The sequence below is a fragment of the Octodon degus genome, unplaced genomic scaffold, assembly GCF_000260255.1.
Source record: "Octodon degus isolate 3935 unplaced genomic scaffold, OctDeg1.0 scaffold00045, whole genome shotgun sequence".
NCBI lineage: Eukaryota > Metazoa > Chordata > Mammalia > Rodentia > Octodontidae > Octodon > Octodon degus.
In genome coordinates this window covers 3381180-3400726 of record NW_004524621.1, presented here as the reverse complement: position 1 = coordinate 3400726, position 19547 = coordinate 3381180, and the positions used below count along the sequence as shown (strand labels likewise).

Here is a 19547-nt window from a genome sequence, read left to right as displayed (position 1 = left end):
AAAGAGAGAGAGAGAGAGAGAGAGAAAGAAAGAAAGAAAGAAAGAAAGAAAGAAAGAAAGAAAGAAAGAAAGAAAGAAAGAAAGAAAGAAAAGAAAGGAAGAAAAAGAAAAGGAAACTCCCAGCAGAATGGAGACACACAGAATGTCCCCGCCCTCCTCAAGTCATCAGGTGCACCGCAGATTCCACTCCTGGCCCCTGCTGATGTTTCCACCCAGCAGTTGTCATGTGGAGGAGGCAGCCTCAAGTCTGCCCAGGGGCATGAGGGGATAATGACAGTGTTCACCAAGCACTCTGAGGTCACTGCCTCTGTCTACACAAAGCCCAGGGTCCTGGGTAACAGGACTCCTGTTCCTTGCAGTACCTGCTGTCTCCAGAGACCATCGAAGCCCTCCGGAAGCCCACCTTTGATGTCTGGCTGTGGGAGCCCAATGAGGTGAGTACAGGCATTCAGGTGCCGGGTCCCTGGGAAGGGCAGACGTGAGTGGGGACTGAACCTGCTCCTCCTCCATGCTTCCTGCTTCTGTTCTTCCTTCTGAAGGAAAAAAATCCTTGAACCTCCAGGTTTTAGAGCAAACCAACAGCATGATAGGCTCAGGGGGGCCAAGGAGACAGCTAAGAAAACCAGAACTGGAGATTTGGGGGTTTAACCTAATTGATAATATTGGCTAAATCCCATTCTACACCCCTCAGAAGCAAAAGCCCTGTCATTGTGGACATCGGGCCCAGCTGTTCTCAGCCCACCAGAGTTGGGGCCCTCTCCAGCTTTCCTGTAGTACGGCAGGGCAGGACATCTGCACGCTTGCCCGCACTCTCTGACAAGGTCACAGCAGTGAAGCCTGCCAAGCACAGGAAATGAGATTTTTGCACCATTAGAACTCACAACACGAGGCTCCCGCTGCTAGGAACTCACAGTCCAGCAGCATGGGTTTCTGCTGAGCAAACTGCTTCTGTTGTGTGGTCGCCTGGCACAGGCTGCACCTCAGCAGCACTGGCCAAGAAAGCAAGACCAGCCTCCACACCACTGTCACCCAGTGCCTTGTTGCCTGCCCTGGGATGCTACCCACTCTGAAGGAGCAGCACAGAGACCCAAGAAGTGGGGCCGTGGCCAGTGATCCTGAGGTACAGGGAGCCGGGGGAGGATTGTGAAGGAAGGGATGGCTTGGGCCCCTGGAGTTGGGCACATCCAGGCAAGGCATGTGAGGCCGTGCAGGACCCAGGACTAGAGACTTTTGCTAGTGCCACCCCTGATGAGTCCTCTAGGAGAGTGTGGTGTTCAGAGTCACTTGGTTTGTGTCTCCAGCAGTGGCTTAGACCTGGGGCTGAGGATGAATGCACCCTGGCCACCATATCTTCCCTTTCCAGGACAGGAGAGAACTCTAGGTGAGGGTCCAGGAGAGGGCACTGTGCCCAGGCTAAAGGATTCAGGCATGCCAGCAGGGCTGGCATCCTTGTCCTCTGGGATACAGTGTCTGGACAGCTGGCAGTGGGCCCAACCCATGTGGTGGCTCCTGCTGCCAGAGACAAGGTGCCAGTCAACCATGAGATAGCTCTGCCAAGGAAACACCAGGGCCCGGTTTTCCTGGCTCCCCTCCTTCAACAGTGGTAGCCTACAACCCAACCCAGGCAGAAGACACTGCCTGACTCTGCAGTGGTGCCCGTGGTACCCCCAGGCTGTGACCACAAGCATGGCCTCCCTGCCACACATGAGAGCCCTGTCTCCCAAGTCCACAGTCACCACCGCAGCCACCAGCCCTCTGGCCTGGCACCCTCCATGATGTCCTCAAGCAACCAAAGCACCCACTGACCCACCAGGGCTCCTGGTTGCCACTGTGGAAACAGGTGCATCACTCTTGCTCTAAAGCTGCTGTGCTTCCCACATGTGAGGTGCCAGATGGTTGTCTTCTCCTTTGACTCTGACTTCACAGCAAACATGTTGGCTCTCCAACATGGGGTTATCTGCTGTCCCAGAGAGCGGGGCTGGAGGCTCTGAACTGTGAGGTTTCCACAACGCAGTTCAAGCTGTAGCGTGGCCTTTGCCATACAGTGCAGGAGGTGGGGGTCGGGGGGGGGGGCGTGGTGCACTGGGCTCCAGCAGGGATGGGACAAGACAGTACAGGGTATGCCCACATGGCCCCAGGTATCCCACTCACCTGTTCTGTGGTTTTCCTGTCTCCCTGGGCTAACTAAGCACCTACAACCTGTGCAAAAAGCCAAGCCCGCCCTGGCTCAACACATTGTTTCTCCTACGCTGTCTGTTCTTCCCCGGTCGCTTATCCCTGACCCCTGAGCCATATTCACAAGATTGATCACAGTGACTGCAGGGCCGAACTTCAATCAGGGAGAGTCTCTGAGAGAAGATTTGGGAGGAGCCAATGTCAAAGAGGAGGACAGCCCTCTAGGTTGGAGAAAAACAAAGGTCCTGAAGGTCCCAGCTGAGCCTGAGAGGAAGGAGCACAGTGTCATGTTGTCCGGGTGCAAGTGGCTATGGCTCCCGATCCCTGCCTCTTGGGAGTACTGGGCCTTCCTCAGTTTGAGGGTCATGAGTCTGCAGCCTGTGAACTGTCCTCTGGGAGCTGGGGATGTAGGTCACAGGTAGAATACTTGCCTGGCATGAAAAACAACTTGCAGATGTGCTAGAACTGTTTTTCCTGTGTTGAGATCAATAAAACAGTTTTCACTGTGACTATCTCAGGGGAACAGGATCACCTTGCCTGGTTAATGGCAATCTAAGCATGGAATTTCCATGACTCTGATAGGTTCCTTTTGTCCCCAGAGCCTGCCACTATCTTGGACTCTGGTGGCTCTCTGGATGGCTACCAGTTCCTCGCTCTAAGGATTAGTACTTACCTCCTGGGACAGGCCTGGCCATGATACCAAGCGGCCCATGTGGTATGTCTCACCCACCCATAGATGCTGAGCTGCCTGGAGCACATGTACCACGACCTGGGCCTGGTCAGTGACTTCGGCATCAACCCCATCACACTCAGGCGCTGGCTGGTAAGTGCCTAGAGCTGACACTGGACTGCCCCATGCTAACGCTGAGCAGGCCCTGCAGAGGGACATTCCTTCCCAGGGACATGTGGCCTCTCCCTGTTCTCACTGGCCTGGTCCTTGAGCACCCAGGACAGTGGTGATATAGCAGGACTCAGATGGACAAGTGAAGCACGTGTGTGCACACATCTGTGCATGGGTGCTTGTGCTGTGTGCTTGGGTGTGGTTAGCAGATCTTTTTGTTAACAGTAGCATATTGCTCAGAACCTGGCATTGAAGTCCCTTAACTCCTTCATGTCGTGAGACCTGATGTAGCTTGTCACACCCCTTGGGGACCCCTCATATGCCGTGGGACTTTCCAGGGTACAAAGCCACCTGGTTCACTCCTGTGGAGACCCCGGGGCTCTGGACCTGGGATCTGTGAGGGCAGGCTGGGATCGTCCAGATGTGGTCCTGGGAAGTCTGCAGGGCAAGCAGAAGGGTGGGACTCACCTGTCCTCCTGAACTCCAGCTCTGCGTGCATGACAACTACAGAAACAACCCCTTCCACAACTTCCGGCACTGTTTCTGCGTGGCCCAGATGATGTACAGCATGGTCTGGCTCTGCAACCTGCAGGTAGGTCCTGCAGGGGAATACCCTGACAACACCCGTCCTACCAGGAGCCCTGCCTGCGGGTCCCACCTGCCCCCACTCACTCCATGAGACTGCTCCTAGGGTTATCTACAGAGCTGGTACAAGTAGATGTGGTAGCATGTGCTGGGAGTCTGAGGCAGGAGAGTTACAACTTCAAGCCCAACCTAGGCAATGTAGCAACTTAGCAAGACCTTGACTCATGTTTTACAAAGGGCTGAGGGTATAGCTTAGTACAGAGGTCTTAGGTTCAATCCCCAGTACTACAAAAATAGTACACTGTGGCCTGACCCACTTAGCCTACCCCAAGTCTTTGGGTGGCTGGGATGGGATGGCAGCCTCATCCTGCCTTGCTGCTGTCTCCCACCTGCCGAGCCCTACCTCACTATCGTCCTTCCCCATGAGAGCCAAAACATGAACTCTGTCCCTTGATCCAGGAGAAGTTTTCCCAAATGGACATCTTGGTCCTGATGACAGCGGCTGTCTGCCATGACCTGGATCACCCAGGATACAACAACACGTATGTACACACTTCCTTCCTCTCCCTTCTCTTTGGCAGGTGCCCTAGCTGCAGGGATCCCTGCAGTACTCCTACTGTACTCCTGTACTCCTGCTGTCTCCAAGACTCCCAGATCCCAGCTCCCCCTTTGCTGGACACAGCACCCAGGTTCTGACTCTGTCTGAGGCCTTTGTCCTGGGCCTCCCCTGTTGGGCAGCAGGGTTCTTCAGGGCCATGAGACTGTGCGGGTGGCCACATTGCCTTGTCATTGTGGCTCCAGGCTTAGTGGACACAAAGCAGAGCCCAGGGAGCACCAGCATGGTCCTCCATGGCACTTCTTGCCAGCTTCTGAGGGAAGAGGCAGAGAGAGCAGGTAGTGGGGATTGATCCACAGCAGGGCTGCAGGCCAGGGCTGCACTGAGGCCTCCTGCTTCTGTCGGAGCAGTGTGCTATCCTTGGAACTCACAGGTTCCAATGGGTGGCCTGGTTCTGGGTTCACAGTAATGCCTCAGTCCTCTCCAGCACATCTGTGTGTGCAATATCAGCCATGGCTAAGAGCCATGTCACTGGTCAAGTCCAGAGTCAATCCGCAGGTGAGGCACCAGATGACACTACACAGGTGGCAGCATCAACCCGGCCCCATCTATTCCCTTTGCTCCATCCCACAAGTCTGAGCTCAAGTGGGATCTGTCAGTCCAACTTAACACTTGGGGCAGCTGGCTCCCATAACGTCAGGTCGCCAGCCCTGCGGCACACCCACTCTTCTTGCCTCTGCAGCCACTCCTCACACACGTGGCTATGCAGGTGCTCCTGCCCGTGCAGGGGCCTGAGCCCCTGCTTTACACCCCAGGTACCAGATTAATGCCCGCACTGAGCTGGCTGTGCGATACAACGACATCTCACCGCTGGAGAACCACCACTGTGCTGTGGCCTTCCAGATCCTGGCCCGGCCTGAGTGCAACATTTTCGCCAACGTGCCACCTGAGGAGTTCAAGCAGATCCGACAGGTGACGTTGTGGGCTTCTAACCGCAGAGGGGGGCGGGAGAGACAGGGCAACATCTCACTACCAGTGTGGCTGGAGTCTGCTGGTCACAACAGAACCCGGCAAGGACCCTGGGACCTGCCCTCCTGCTCCATCTCCCCCTCGGGCCAGCATGGGACCCCACGAGTGGGGTGAGGTGGGGAAGTCTGCCATACCTCAACATCCCACCAGCCTACACAGCTTGGCTACCTAACCCAGTTTCCCAGTTTCCTTTTTTTTTTTTTTTTTTTTGGTGGAACCAGGGATTGAACTCAGTCCCTTGCACTTGCCAGGGAAGCCAGTTCCCTCTTAGATGAGGCTTGTATCCATTCTGCAATCAAGGAAGCAGGCTTGGATAGGGTGGGTCTCGCATCCAAGGGTGCAAGCTCTGACAGACACACCTGTTACAGGCAGCCAGTGCCCTAGAGTCTCAGCTTATATGACCTGCCACCCATGGCCTGCCCATCCCCACCAACCTGCCCCATAATCTTGTCCACTGCTAGTCTCACAAGGGAGAGGGATCACATGATGATCCTAGGAGAACTGGAATGGGTTGGATGGGAGCCAACTTCCAGAACATGTGACTGTGGCCTTCCATGGCCAAGGCCCTTCAAGTGTTCTAACCTAGGACCTCTAGGTCTCAGGACCCTATGTGGGCCCTAAGCAAATAACAAGGACCACCAGAGCTGGCAGAGGCCAGGAAGGACCCATCCCTGGAGACTTGGGATGTCAGGGCCTGCTAGCCCTGATCTTGCACTTCTGGCCTGCAGAACCCAGAGGGGCACTCCTGTGGGGAGGACTCCAGTTTCCCTGAGGAGTGTTTGCACCTCCCCATGGGGATCTCACCTGCTCTGAGTCCCTGATGGCTTCCTCCCCATGCAGTGATATGCATGGGAAAACAGCATCTCTCCTGAGAATTGATAAGCTTTGCTGTCTCAGAGAGCAGCACCTGATAGGCCGTGGTTCCGCTATGTCTGTGTCTGGGATGGTCTAAGCCAACTGCATTGTCAATTATAGTCATTATTGAGTCACCAATTCCTGGTACTTCCTGCTTCTACCCCACAGGCTTTCCGCCCTCTCTTCTGTGTTTGCAGACCACCCTGAGCACAAGCGCTGCACTGCTGTGCTGATCAGTTATGATGAGCTGTAGCCAGCCTCCCTCTGGAGTGGGTAGTGGGGTAGCCATGAAGAGAGATTCCCACACAGCCTCCCAGCACTGCCTGTGCGGAGCCCCTCAGGAGTAGGACTGGGCCAGCCACTGTGTATGACTTACCCCAAAAGACAGCACCCCAAAAGAGGAGGCGCAGCCAGCCTCTACTCTTCTTCATGTGGCTGTATGCACTTACAAGGGCTGTCCTGCTTCCAGACTTCACTGCTTTTCAAATAAGACTTTCTTATCTGGGCATGGTGGTGCACACTTGTGATCTGAGCTGCTCAGAAGGCCGTGGCAGGAGAATAACAAGTGCAGGCCCAGCCCAGGCAATTTAGCAAGAACCTGTCTCAAAATATAAAATGAGCTGGGGTTGCATCTCAGTGGCAGAGCAATTGTCCAGCATGCCCAAGGCCCTGCCTTCCATTCCCCTGCCACAAACATAAGATTCTTCTGAAGGTAAAAGTTGTCCCAAATTTTAAGAAGTATTTTGTCATTGAAGATTTTGAAGATAACTAAGTCCTTCATTAATGACAGAATCCAATGTTTATAGAAAAACTGCATAATTCAAAACACAAGCAGTACCACCAAAAATACATATATTTGATATTCCCTGTGTTGACTGCCCTGGTTTTTGTGTTTCTTTTCTTTTTTTGGTGTGTGTGTGTATTTCTTTTCTCGCAAAAGCCGAGAATCATACCTAGCACAGAGGTGCTCTCTAAGCATGAGTGGGAGGGATGGATGGATGGATGGATGGATGGATGGATGGATGGATGGATGGATATATGGATGGATGGATGGATGGATGGATGGATGGATGGATGGATATATGGATGGACGGATGGATGGATGGATGGATGGATGGATGGATGAGGGTAGCTGGATGGGTAGGTTATGGTTGATGGATGGATAAAGATAGCCAGATGGATAGAGGATGGATGGATGAGGATGGGGATGGGTGGGTGGATGGATGGGTGGATGGATGGATGGATGGGTGGATGGATGGATCGATGGATCGATGGATGGATGAGGATAGCTGGATGGGTAGGTTATGGTAGATGGATGGATGAAGATGGTCAGGTAGACAGGGGATGGATGGGTGAAGATGAGGATGGCTGGATGGATGGCTGGATGGATGATGGCCAGGTGGATTAGATGGATGGATGATGAATAATACCATAGCAGAGGTTAAAAGGCAAGTTCACATGAGACCTTGCTCGCTCTCTGGAGGGTGAACCAGTGCTCTAAGAGTGACATTCATCCCTCACAGGGACCAGGCCCAAACACTCCTGAGAGTTCCAACCATTTTGCTGCAGTTAGATTGGAGACCACATTTCCACAAGGGCACATTCAAACCACAGCAGCAATAAAATATTTGTATTTTAAAACTACTTATATTCTCCTTTATACATGTGTTAATAAGGACATCATTAAATGTACCCTGACTCTGATCACACCCAAGCCATACACACACATATAGAGTAGATAAGAGAAAAAATACTTCTGGAAAAGTTATTCCTGACATCCAGCAACAAGGCATGGAAGGAGCGGACTGTGTAGCTAGGCAACTAGGTCTCAGGGAATCATTTGCACTTGGCTGAGGTCTGCTGTATTCCTCCATAAGCACAGTGACCCGTCAGGTAACCTGTAAGTCTGCAGTCTGCAAGTCGGTCATCTCACAGGCCTGTGGGTGGGTTGCAAGGTCCCTGGCACAGGGGGACAGCAGCCACAATGGCTGTGGTGTGGGCAGGTTCCCCTGCTGCATTCTGACACACAGAAGTTGGACTCGTGCATGGGGTTGCCACGGGATCACGCATGCGGAGTCCAGGTCCTGCCCACACCGTGGGAGGTTGGTAGAGTCTGCCTGCCCTGTTAAGGCTTTGTTCTCTCCTGATGCAGGGAATGATCACGTTAATACTGGCCACGGACATGGCGAGGCATGCAGAAATAATGGACTCTTTTAAGGAGAAAATGGAGAATTTTGACTACAGCAATGATGAGCATATGACCCTGGTAAGTGGGCTGCTGGGGCCCCAGGGTGAGGTCTGAGCACCAGCTCAGACTAGAAACCCAGGATCCAGAGTCTGCAGCCTGGGCCTGGAATGATGCACCCAGAATCCACCTTTGAGGGCCACAACTCCCACAGGCCAGCAGTTGGCAGGGTCGCCTTCCTCTGTGACTGAGGGCAGTATTTTCCCAGGCAGGTATGCTGAGGGCTGGCCCTTTGTAAAGAGCAGAATGCATGAGTGTTTCCTTTCACCAGGCTCAGAGAAGAAGCTAGTTGCGCTGCATCTTGTCTAAGGGCAAACAATACTTTAAAAGTAACTGCTTAATCCCAGCACTTGGGAAGCTGAAATAGGAGGATCACTGTGAGTTACAGGCCAGCCTGGGTTACATAGTGAGTTCAAGGTCAGCCTCAACTACATAATGAGACCCTGTCTCAAAAAACACACAAAAAATCATAATCATAAATAATAGGCCGGTGAGATAGCTCAGCAGACTGAAGTGCCTACTTAGGCAAGTGCAGGGACCACAGTTCAATCCCCAGCACCACATGCTACGCTGAGCTGGCCACAGAGTCCAGGCATAGTGGCACACACCTGTAATCCCAGCACTGAGGAGGCTAAAAAACAAGAGGATCACTATGAGTCTGAGCTTTGCAGTGAGACCCTGTAACAAGCAAATACATTTTTAAAAAAGAAATTATAATAAATAAATAAACAATAAAACAGACCAGGTACGGTGGCACATACCTGTGATCCCAGTGCTGGGGAGGCTGAGACAGAAGAATTACTATGAGTCCAAACTGCATAACGAGACCCTATATCAAATAAATAAAGCAAAATAAAACTAATTGCTTAAAACCAGTATCATCCCTGTGCACCACCAGCAAAGCTGATCAACTGGGACATCCTGCTCAGTGGGGCTGAGCTAGCCGTCTCCCAGGGCGAGCCTTCAGGGTCACCACACCTTTGGCTAAAGGAGCACCCAGGCCTTCCGGGGGAGCGTGCTCATGTCTGACAGTGAGCAGCGGGAGGACATGCCTCCCCAGCCAGGGCCTCAGGGGAGAGCTTTTCCCTGAGATGGAAAACAGTCAGGCATCCTTTGTCCTCCAGGGACCCCTCCTGGGACCCCCAAGGGACCCTCACACAGTGGAGAGCACCAAGCCCTCGGCGCACTGTTTTGGACCAAAGCCACCTGCTCATAGGACAGCACAAGGGACATCGTGTGGGATGTTGTGGCTACGAAGGCTGGCAGGAAGGGACCCAAGCTACCCTGAGGCTGCCCGCAGGACAAGTCTGGGCACAGAAGGCCCTGAGTGCTGCAGAGAAGGGCATGTACAGTGTTCTAACTCCAAAACCAGGGTTCCACTGATGGGCACGAGGTCAGCAGGGCAGGGCGAGGGTGCCCCCTCCATTTTGTGGTGCGGGGGTGCTGAAGCTGCTTGCCCTCCACACTGAGATGCAGGTTTCCTTCTCTACCCTTTTTTTTTTTTAAGGCAAGGTCTCACTATGTAGTTGAGACTGCCCTTGAACTCACTGTGTAGCCCAGGCTGTCCCTAAACTCAGAGGCCCTCCTGCCTCAGCCTCCCAGGTGCTGAGATTACAGACATGTTTCATTCCATTCCCAGCCACTCTGCTGTATTTCTAAAGACACCATATTATTCCTCAGGGGAGTCCTCACACACCCCAGTTCAGTGAGTTACCCCTTTTCAGTGAATGCTAAGAGAGCAAACCCTGGGCCTCATGGGTGCTAGGCAAGAGCAGTATCCCTGAGCTACACCCCAGCCAGTGAGTGGGTCACTTCAGTCCCCTTTGTATGCATGTGTGCGTATTTATTGATTTGCACTACTTGGAATTGAACTCAGGCATCTGCACTGAGCTATATCTGCTCTGAGCCATCCCTTCATATATATATATATATATATATATATATATATATATATATATATATATATATAATTTTGAGACAGGATTTGGCTCTGTCACTGAATTACCCAGGGTTGGATTCATCTCCACCCTCCTGCCTCAGCCTCCCTGGGTGCTGGGTTTCAAGTATGTGCCATCACACCTGGTTTCTAGCACCCTTTGTGACCACTGCACCTTAACAGCATCTTCTATTTTCCCTGCACCCACAACAACCAAGACATTGTTTCTACACTGGATAGTTGGTATTGACAGAACCTGTGTGGGCCCCAGGGCCCTCGTGTTCCCAGGGGAATCTGAGAGCCAAAAACCCAGCCTTTAAGGGCTGCACTATGAGCAGGGTGTCTGTGCAGCGGGTGGGGGTAAGCCCCTGGGCCACTGTGGCCCCACACCACTGTCACCCCCTTCCTTCCGTCCTCACCCTGTGTCCCCACTGCCTTCATTCTGATGTCCCTTCTTCCAGCTGAAGATGATCCTGATAAAGTGCTGTGACATCTCCAACGAGGTGCGGCCCCTGGAGGTGGCAGAGCCATGGGTGGACTGTCTCCTGGAAGAGTATTTTATGCAGGTAGGAGCCTCACAAAGCCAGCCCTGTTCACTGCTGTCTCCAGCCTCCATGATGTCACAAAGGTGCCACCTACCAGCACAAGTAGGGCAGCTCTGGGGACAGGCTCATAAGGAAAGTGTCCAGAAGAAAGCACTGCAGAGGCTGGAGGGAGCCTAGGGATGAGTGAACCCAGCCAGTCAGCTCACAAGGACAGCTCCAGTGGGGTGGCTTCATAAGGGACAAAGGACAGTAAGCCATGAAGTACAACCATCGTAGCAGCCCAGTAGTGCTTTTAACAAACACCCTGCCCGCGGCCCTCGGTCCCTGGGACTCTGCACTTGCCTGGTGCAGATGCGTTCCTGCTGACAGTGGCCCAGGGGTGTGCGCCTCCCAACAGCTTGTTCTGCTTGTTGTCTCAGAGCAGCAGTGTTCCATTTCTCCTTGGCCACCCGGTGTTCCTATCTGTAGCACTCCTGTCCCCTTCATTCCTTGCAGAGCGACCGTGAGAAGTCAGAAGGCCTTCCTGTGGCCCCATTCATGGACCGAGACAAAGTGACCAAAGCTACAGCCCAAATTGGGTTCATCAAGTTTGTCCTGATCCCGATGTTTGAAACAGTGACAAAGGTGAGTGACCATCGCCTCATGCTAATGATGCTCGGGTGAGCACAGGTATGTGCATGCACCTGCATACTTCACACGTGTGCATGCAATGCACACACACATACTTGCTCATGCACACATGTAGGTGGGTACCTAGAACCCTCAGAGGTCATGTCATTGGCTGTCATGGCTTCAGGGAGCCACTTCCTCCATGCTTTGGGCAGAGCTGTCCCTGTAGCCTTTGAGCTAGACCAGGTTCCCTCAGGCTATAAATGCCCAGTTCCTGGTGGCAGCTCCCCCTCTGCCCAGATCACCTTCCTGTCCACCGCATCCAGCGTCCAGCACCCGTTGCCACTTGCCCAAGACCCCCATCTTGAGTTGCCCTGTGTCTGAACCGATCCATCTCATGCACCCCTGCGGCTCCTTCTGATGTCTCTTCAAGCTGCTCCACCCTTCCTGTCCCCAGGGTCACCAGTCATGTGGCTGCTATCCTCATGGCAGGCGGGGAAGCAAATGGCCTGGGGAGGTTATCATGAGGAGGGAAGGGAGGATGGAGGCTGCACGCACAGGTCCCCACACCTCGAGACCTATCAGGTGGCCTCACCCGACCTAATTACCCTGACGTCCCCAGAAGACTCCAGGGTCATTGTCTGTCTCCCCAGCTCTTTCCTGTGGTAGAGGAGCTCATGCTGCAGCCCCTGTGGGAATCCCGAGATCACTATGAGGAGCTGAAGCAGATGGATGATGCCATGAAAGAGGTAAAAACAGAGTCAACCCAGGGCCTGGCCCTGGATCCACAGCAGGGAGCGCATCTGTAATCCGGGAAACGAAGCCTGCAGCCTTGCCTCACATCCCTGGCTGGGTTCAGACCCATCAGAACCTGTGTGTCTGTCTCTACACCAGGGGCCCCTGCACCTGAGACCCTGTCAAATCTCAACCTGAAAAATCTCCATTCACGTCCTGCACCCTCCCAGCCTGGCCTGGACCCTGTGATGTCCCCTAGGCCCTCCTTTCTCATTGTCAATGCTCCCATGGGTCAAGGCTTTCTTGGGGACTGTGCACTGCAGTACCTATTTTCAGCCAAGGAACCTGGAAGCCCTGGATGTCCCCAGCACCATGCCTTAGCCACTCTGTGTACAATGCCAGGCATACCATAGCTGCTCCATAAATGCTCTTGTATTAATTAAAAGTTCCAACCAGAGGGCCAGCGAGATAGCTCAGCGGACTAAGCACCTGCTTAGGCAAGCACAAGGACTGGGGTTCGATCCCCAGCACCACAGGCCACACTGGCCCTGCCCCTGGGCATGTTGAACTGACCACCAAGACCAGGCATGGTGGCACACGCCTGTAATCCTAGTGCTGGGGAAGCTGAAAACAGGAAGATCACTATAGGTCTGAGCTGCGTAGCGAGACCCTGTTCCAAAGAAAGAAAGATTTTGAAAAGCTCCATTTCCCACCAAAAGGTCACAGAGAGGTCTGTAAAATCATGAAAGACTAAGAAACATAGAGGAACAGACCAAACGGGGGTTTCCTCTGGTGTCAATCCCCAGGGAAGGCTAAAGGCCTTCTCTACTTTCTGTGACCCTGCAGCTGCCAGGCCATCCCATGAGCCACTGGTAGGAAAGCCTTGCATCCCCAAGTCCTGTGCCCACTGCCCAGTGAGGACACCAGGACTCTGCCTGGTACTACTTCCATGCAGTAGACGCACAAAGGGATACAAGCCCAGACCTGTGAGGTGCCTCCTGACCGTGCCTCGTGGCTGTGGAGGCTGCAGGCAGCTGAGCTCCTATGCCATGTAGACTGCTGCTGTCACAGGCTAGGTCACACACACCAGGGCTGTCCCTGAAAAGTCCAGGGTATCCATCCTGGCACACGATGCCTACCACACCTCCCAGGACTGATGCTGTCTGCTTCTCTCTGTCCTAGTTACAGAAGAAGACCGAGAGCTTGACCTCCGGGGTCAGTGGGAAATCTAAAGAGAAGAGCAGAGATGGGAGAATGAGTGAAGATGGCCCGTCTCCAAATTGATGTCTCAGTGCACATGGCGTACACGGTAATGTAGACTGCAGAAGGGAGGACACAGAGACCTGTGTGTGAGGAGGGAGCCAAGGATGTGTGGCAGGTGGCCCTACTGTGTGAGGAGGGAGCCAAGGATGTGTGGCAGGTGGCCCCTCTTTGTGCAGCACTGCCAGTCACTCAGTACAGGGACCCCAGGCCCTTGGCTAATCCCAGTTTCCTACAGATTTGGATTAAATCTAAGCCCTCCTAATATTGCACAGTGGGATTTCACTCCAGCACATGCACCTCGGGGACACACCCATAATCAAACCAGCGCACACAGAATATTAACACATAGCTAAAACTGAGTTCCTGGTATGTAGGAATTAGGATAAACCCTCAAAAGAAGGGAATATACTTCTGAAAGTTAAAAAAAGAAACTACACCACTTAGAAAAGGAAGTCTTTGTGTGTGTTATGTTTTGTTTTGTTTCTGGTTCTAGGCACTGAACCCCTGCTTATCCCATGCTAGACAAGTGCTCTGCCACAGAGCTGAATCCCAACCTATTTTTTTTTTAAGACAGGGTCTCACGAAGTAGTAGAAGCTGGCTTTGAACTCACTGTGTAGCCCAGGATGGCCTGAAATTCACAGTGGTCCTCCTGCCTCAGCCTCTTGAGTGCTGAGATTACAGGCATATGTCACCATGCCTATCCTGTTTTTCCTTTTTAATGCAATTGAGCCAGGCATGGTGGTGCATACCTGTAATCCCAGCCACTCAGAAGACTGGGGCAAGAGAATCACAAATTTGAGGCCAGCCTGGGCAACTCAGTGAGATTCTCTCAAAAAGTCAGAAGGGCTAGGATTATAATTCTATGGTGGAGCACTTGCCTAGCAGTACTACACACAAAAAGAAAAAAAGTAGGGGCAGGGAGATAGCTCAGTAGAATAAGCACTTGCTTGGCAAGCGCAAAGTCCTAAGTTCAATCCCTGGTACCGCAAAAAAAATAAATAAATAAAATAAAAAGTAAGGGTAGGGGATATAGCTGAGGGGCATAAGCACCTGCCTGGTGAGTGCAAGGTCCCGAGATCAATCCGCAATAAGTAAATAAATAAATAAATAATAGAGGAAAGCTGGAGATGGAGCTCAGTACTGCCTCCATTTAATTCCCACTATCACTTCAAAAAAAAGTGCAGTTGAAGTACTCTAATCTTTTCAGAAATAAAGGGGTCACATCTCAGGCTTTAAGCCCTGTCTCCCATCCCACCCTCTTACTCATCGTGGAAGGTAAAGCAGCCCATGTCGTTGGTCACCACGGATCACACCGCATCCACGTCTGTCCCAGAATGTGAGAGCAACTTGGTACATAACATGTTCCAGTGGAGGGCTCGGCTTGACAGAGCAGCAGCCAGGCTCTGCCACCAGCACGCCTCACTTTGTGTCCCACCCTTGCCAAGGATGAGCCACATGACACAAGCGTCTCCAGTTCTCTGAGCCTGAGTCCAAACTGGGCCCCCATTGTGCTCTCAGGACTGAGAGGAGCAGAGTGCTGCTCTATGCCACGGGCCCTGGATGTGGCATTTGTCTTTAAGTTGGGTCAGGTTCTTCAGCAACTCGGGAGCAGGGTGATGCTGGATCCTGTTCTTCCCCATGTTCAGCACTGTGCCTGATACCCCTGCCCTTTGAAACTGCTGTGTGTGATCCTGGACATTTATGTCCCCATGGAAACAAACCTTTGCTTTTTCCTTTGCCAAGCAGGCCAAGCTGGATGCAGCAGCAACAGCAGTAGCAGCAGAGCTGTAGGCCACGGCGTGGACGGGCTGGCAGAGCCTCACGTGACCCTCCGGGCCAGGAAAAGTCACTCTGGGCACCTAACGCCAGAAGACCACATTTTCTAAGAACTGTTTGTTCACTGCTACAAGAAGGAAAAAAAAGGAATTCACGATGCTGTACAGAATTTTTATTTTTAAACTATCTTTTAAATAATATATTCTTATACAGAAGTGGGTACTGTACTTTTTCCTCGGTAGCATTTTGTATCCCCTCCTGCTGCTGTTGGGTTTTCCTGCAGACAAAGATGCTTGGCTCCCCATGCAGACCTCACACACAGGTCAGTGTGACGAGATGCAGACGTCCGTGTAGGTCCTGCCTTAAGTGTCAGAATGGTGCCGGGGGGGTGAGTGTGTATTGTGTGCTCACGAGTGGATGGGACGTCAGTGCTGTGTGCGGACCAGGCCCTGGCAGGTTGATAAGGCCATGTGGGCCAGGTGTGGCAGTGGGGTCACAAACCTGACCTTGGGGACAGAAAAGGCTGAATGATCACTCTCAGGGCAGTGAGGACTCCACGTCTAAGCCCTCCACACCTTCGCAGGGGAGGCAAGAAGCTCTGTCCTTCGTACTTGTTTTGAAGACAGGCACTGGAGGCACTCTGGTGGCACTGTGTCCTCCAGATAGTCCCAGCTTGTCACAAACCAGTCACACACTCTGCCTGTGTTCAGGCTTCTGGTCTCTCAGTTGACAAAAAGCAGAGAGGTGCTGTCCTCCTCCAGGGCCTGGGCACCATCCCTGCTCCCTGGAGGAATGGGCCACCCCCAGGGCATCTCCGCTCAGAAGCGCTGACCTTTGGAGGTCATCCTCTCATCTGCGCTCCGTGGACCTTTCCCTCCCAGGCCAGATCTCTCCTGGTGAGTTCCAGAATGTCGCTTCCTCTCCTGAGAGAACTTGTCTGGGGCCTGTGAAATTTCCCACCTCTTCTTGGACCCAACTTGACACAGATGGGGACTCTGGATTTTATGCCACTTCTTGATTTTGCTTTTGCTTTTCATTTGAATCCCACTAAAGCTGTCACAAATGGCTTCAGCAAAAGGACATCCAAAACAAGGTACCAATGGTAGTGTGCCAGCCTTGGTGTTGCCCAGCAGGAAAGGCCTGTGCCCTGCTCTCTGGCACAGCTTTCCTCTCTCAGCCACCTCTGTCTCCTCCAAACCACGCCTGCACTCCATGGCGCTGTCTCCTTGGTACTCAGGAGGCTGAGGCAGGAAGATCGCTGTGAGTTCAAGGCCAGCCTTAGCTACATGCTAAATTCAAGGCCAGCTTGGACTACACAGTGAGACTCTGTCTTTAAAAACAGAACCAAAACAACCCATGAACTCTACTGTGAACTGCTCATGGGAAAGATCTAGGCCATGTATTCCTTATAAGAATCCAACCCCAAATATCTCCCACCCACACCCACTCCCATCCATGGAAACTGTCTTCCGTGAAACCAGACTTTTGTGCCAAACACATGAGGGAGCCGCTGCTCTGAATCACCTCAAGGTGACTTCGGTACCTAACACAGTGTAAATGCTGTGCAGACAAGGGCTAGATGCTGTCATTTAAGGAATAAAGACCACAAAAAGTCTATGTGTTCAGGATAGACAATTTTATTCCGATATTTTTGGCCCAAATTTGATTGGATACATGAAAGCAGAAACCATGAGTGTAAACAGCTGACACTGCCCACAACACAGGTATACACCCATGTCCACACACACACAGACATGCACATACACATCACAGAATCACACGTGTGAGCTGCAGGCACACACGCTGCTATACGTCACACAGACAGTGTCGGGTTTCAGGCTGTGCCTCACCCTAGAACAGCAGAACCAGCCAAAGGCAGGATCAGTGCAGAGAGACCATCCAGGTGACTCTACCAGGGGCACTGGCTCCATGTGGCTGGCTGGCTGTAGAGCTGCCCACCACGGGGCAGTGTGTCTGTCATGGACCTACAGAACATGGGGCCACCAGCTCTGGGATGATGAGTTGTTTGTGCAAAAGGAAATCCTACAAAAAATGAATTCCCGGAACTGCGAGCTCCCTAGGGGTAACCTTGATATCTGGGACAGATTCAGAGCTCCAAACTCACTGGATGAACGAATAAGGTTGAGTCTGGAGTTGCTTGCCTTAAAATCAGAATGCAAACTGTTGGAGAGGAACAGAGACCCTCCTGTGGGCATGCGCACTGGAGGGGTGGTGCGCGCAGTGTGCATACAGCTGCTGTGCACGGTGCCCACCGCTGTACCCAGCTGTGCTCTCACTTGGGAGATGCTAATAGGCAGGTGGTGCCCGTTCCTTCTTGGCACAGCACTTCAGACTGGCATGAACATAGTAAAAACAAGGAACATTTGGTTTTTGCTCAGGATCAAGAGGACAGGAACTGCAGGAGCCAGTAGGGGCCAGGCAGCACGACCTGGCACCAGAACCTCATGCAGTAAGAATTCTGGGCTGATTTCCCAATGGTTTTATTAAAAACACTTTGTAGCAAAAACTCCAAATTGCCATAGCTGTGGCAAGTAGCACAGAACAGAAGAAAATGCCAAGCATCTGGGGTGACTGACCATCCACTAGCTCTCGTGGTGGCCATGGGTGAGATCCAGGGACACCTGCTTTTGGCAGGTGACTGTCACCAGGTGTGTAACTCCACAGCTCCATCTCTGGGCTGAGTTGCAGCTGCCACGATGGGTGCTGAGCTGAGCTCCCTGCCTGCTCCCACGCTGAGGCTGTGCCAGCCATGGCTGTGTCATCAGGACAGGGGACCACCTGGAAGTCATCTGCTCTGCAAAGAGCCTGCCAGGCTACACTTGCACCCTAGATTTCTTATCTCTTAAAATATGTAAACTATAGGAACTTCCCTTCTGTCTTAGTTTCCAGGGCTATGAGACAAATGACCATCAAGTTAGGCTCAAAAGAACAGAAACGTGTCCTCCCTCAGCTCTGAGGCAGGGACCTGCAGGCCCACACTGGCCTGGAGCTCCCAGGAGAGGCTGCTCCCTGCTCCCTGCCTCTGCCTGCTCCCAGGTATTCCAGCAACCTCTAGGGGTTCCTGGCCTATGTCAGTATCATAGCTGTCTCACCCTATGTGTGTCTCTGTCCAAATTTCCTCTTTCTGTGAGGACATCAGTCCTTGAATCAAGGCCACCCTACTCCGGTCTAATCTCATCTTCACTTAATCTGCAAAGACCCTCTTCTAAATAGGGTGCCATCCATAGGTCCCGGTTCTCAGAACCCAAACTTATAGTTTCAGAGCAACCCAACACCACCTGTGGCACCCTGGGAGTCTCAGCTTCCCATCCGTAACTGCTTCTTCTGTTTGTCCTGCGGTTTCAGTAAAATAATATTTGTGACATGCTCAATATGAGGTCTGGCCCCAGTTCTCAGTTTCCCTCTGGGGCCTGCCTCAGTGTCTCCCATGAGGCCACCTCAGAGGTTCGAGTTCCTGCATGAAGCAGGTGCAGGCCTGCTCATTTGTGGCACTTGCTCTTGGCCAGGCTTCCTCAAACCAGCCAGGATCTGAGGAATGCAAGCACCCAGCCAAACCACCACTAACAGACTTAGGGTACGTGGGTCCCCAAGAGGACCAAGGTAGCTCAGTGGGACACAAAAGCAGAGAGGAAGGAAAGGTTGATCAGGAGGTAAGGATCCAGGAAGACAAATCATGACATTGTATATTGCCTTGGCTGAACTCAAATTTGACAGTCTGCCTTTGATGACCTGGGTATGAGTGGTGATTGCATTAGTTTACTTTTGTTATGCAGCAGAACATCCCAAAATGTAATGGTTTAAAACGTGATGTTTACTGTTTCTTATAGTTTTATGGTTTCATTTGAAACCTTAAAATGTTTCAATTTCTAGGAACTCTCGACAGATGTTTTGGGCCTGGAATCACAGCTGCCTCTGGCAAGTGTAAGAGTTTCGCCTATGGCTCTGGCACTCAGTTTGCTGTGACCTGCAGCTTGAGTCACGTATGTGTCACTTGTCATGTGGCAGCTAACACAGCTCAAAGTGGTTTCCATCAGCCAGTGAGCATAAGTCCCGGGGCTCAAGGAATTTCAAGTCTCAGCACATGCCACTTTATCTTATGTCTGCTTGGACAAAACAAGTTGTGGAGGAGCTAGATTTAAGAGAAAGAGACTCCACTTCCTGAGAGAAGGAGCGATGCCCTAACATTTCAATCCATAAATTTATTGAATTAAAAAAATGTGGCTTGAGTCTTAGCCCAGGTCCGGTGAGTGTGTGGAGAGCTTCCTGCTACCCTGCGCCGGCGGGACCAGTCCCAGCCCAGGCGCAGCGTGGGCCGGACCCTCTCCCATCCCCTCGGGCCGCCCCACACCACTCTGCCGTATGTCCCCACCCCTCC

General features: G+C 52.3%; 1 protein-coding gene across 4 annotated transcripts in view; it reads left to right on the top strand.

Moving 5' to 3' along the window:
- The window catches only part of Pde9a (phosphodiesterase 9A), a 79000-nt gene extending 63693 nt beyond the window's left edge, over positions 1-15307 (top strand). For 3 of the 4 annotated variants that reach the window (XM_004631941.2, XM_023716057.1, XM_023716056.1), the window contains 11 exons: positions 360-434; positions 2912-2998; positions 3504-3608; positions 4061-4143; positions 4973-5129; positions 8194-8307; positions 10684-10788; positions 11263-11391; positions 12030-12125; positions 13294-13420; positions 15122-15307. In XM_004631941.2, the coding sequence (XP_004631998.1) occupies positions 360-434; positions 2912-2998; positions 3504-3608; positions 4061-4143; positions 4973-5129; positions 8194-8307; positions 10684-10788; positions 11263-11391; positions 12030-12125; positions 13294-13395 (1053 nt within the window). In that variant the 3' untranslated portion in view covers positions 13396-13420; positions 15122-15307. The remainder of the gene's footprint in view (positions 1-359; positions 435-2911; positions 2999-3503; positions 3609-4060; positions 4144-4972; positions 5130-8193; positions 8308-10683; positions 10789-11262; positions 11392-12029; positions 12126-13293; positions 13421-15121) is intronic. The other variant, XM_023716055.1, reaches the window with a different exon arrangement.
- Positions 15308-19547: the final 4240 nt, after the last annotated feature.